The 1,680-nt window shown below is 31.4% G+C and overlaps 1 protein-coding gene across 1 annotated transcript in view; it reads right to left on the bottom strand.

The window, feature by feature from the left end:
• Positions 1–1,680, bottom strand: part of LOC107734484 (pre-mRNA-processing factor 40 homolog A) — a 37,360-nt gene that overhangs the window by 17,177 nt on the left and 18,503 nt on the right. The window contains exons 14-15 of the mRNA XM_016546457.1: positions 997–1,108; positions 741–874 (exon numbers count right to left, since the gene is read on the bottom strand). Of these exons, the coding sequence (XP_016401943.1) occupies positions 741–874; positions 997–1,108 (246 nt within the window). The remainder of the gene's footprint in view (positions 1–740; positions 875–996; positions 1,109–1,680) is intronic.

Raw genomic sequence — 1,680 nt, 5'->3', positions numbered from 1 at the left:
TTTAAAAATTGATGAACAAAAAGTAAAGCATAAAGATACAACTCCAAATTCTCAGTAGATGATCTATGTTTGAAGTTTTTGTTGAATTTTTTTTTATTTTAATTTTTCATGTTTTTTACAGGAGTTTCTTATGCTCCATCAAGGCTGCATTTATGTGATCAAAAATACAGGAAAAAAAATAAATATTGTGAAATATTATTATGATGTAAAATAATGTTTTTCTATTTTAATATACTTTAAAATATAATTTATTGCTGTGATCAAAGCTGAATTTTCAGCATCATTACTCCAGTCTAAAGTGTCACATGATCTTCAGAAATCATTCTAATATGCTGATTTATCATCAGTGCTGGAAACTTTTGTGCTGCTTTATATTTTTTTGGAACCTGTGATAATTTTTTTCAGGATTCTTTGATGAATAGAAAGTTAAAAAGAAGAGCATTTATTTAAAATAGAATATATACAGTTCAGTAAATTTTTATTCTTTCTTTTTTGAAAGAAATTAAAACTTTTATTCAGCAAGGATGTGTTAAATTGATAAGTGTGTCTGTGTGTGAGCAAAGAAAACGATCAGTATAAATATAACAATCAGTATATTAAACATCGCACATCCTGCGATGTGACTATCGTGGATGCGCACATCGCGATATCGATGCTGAAACGATATATCGTGCAGCCCTATTAGAAAGCTGGACGTGATGCAGGGGACAAACCAGGACAGAGTCACACGTGTGTGTCACCTGGAAAGCCTCTCTGTTCTTGCGCTGTCTGCGTCTCTCTCGCAGCAGAGTTTTCTGTTTCTCTTCCTCCTCCTCTTTCTCGAGAGCACGGATGTGTTCCTCAAAACAGATCAGAGCATCTTCCTTGTCCATGTCTAACGCACACACAGACACAAAGATAAAAGCTTCCTATATATCAAACACACTCGCTCTCATTATGCGGGTTAAAAGCATCACCGTGTGGAGGTGGCAGTACAATGTGTGTGTGTGTTCATACTCTGTAGCTCCTCATCTTCAGCAAAGGTGGGGTTATCCAGTAGGTACTGCTGTGCCTCAGACCACGTAGTTCTGTACGTCACATTGGCCATATTGTCCAAAATGTAGATGATCTATGTTTGAAGTTTTTGTTGAATTTTTTTTTATTTTAATTTTTCATGTTTTTTACAGGAGTTTCTTATGCTCCATCAAGGCTGCATTTATGTGATCAAAAATACAGGAAAAAAAATAAATATTGTGAAATATTATTATGATGTAAAATAATGTTTTTCTATTTTAATATACTTTAAAATATAATTTATTGCTGTGATCAAAGCTGAATTTTCAGCATCATTACTCCAGTCTAAAGTGTCACATGATCTTCAGAAATCATTCTAATATGCTGATTTATCATCAGTGCTGGAAACTTTTGTGCTGCTTTATATTTTTTTGGAACCTGTGATAATTTTTTTCAGGATTCTTTGATGAATAGAAAGTTAAAAAGAAGAGCATTTATTTAAAATAGAATATATACAGTTCAGTAAATTTTTATTCTTTCTTTTTTGAAAGAAATTAAAACTTTTATTCAGCAAGGATGTGTTAAATTGATAAGTGATAGCAAATATTTATCTTGTTAGAAAAGATTTATATTTTGAATAAATGCTGTTCTTTTTAACTTTTTATTCATCAAAGAATCCTGAAAAAA

The sequence above is a fragment of the Sinocyclocheilus rhinocerous genome, unplaced genomic scaffold, assembly GCF_001515625.1.
Source record: "Sinocyclocheilus rhinocerous isolate Xijiao unplaced genomic scaffold, SAMN03320098_v1.1 scaffold340, whole genome shotgun sequence".
NCBI lineage: Eukaryota > Metazoa > Chordata > Actinopteri > Cypriniformes > Cyprinidae > Sinocyclocheilus > Sinocyclocheilus rhinocerous.
The sequence above is the reverse complement of the archived record's forward strand: the minus strand, read 5'-3'. Positions and strand labels throughout refer to the sequence as shown.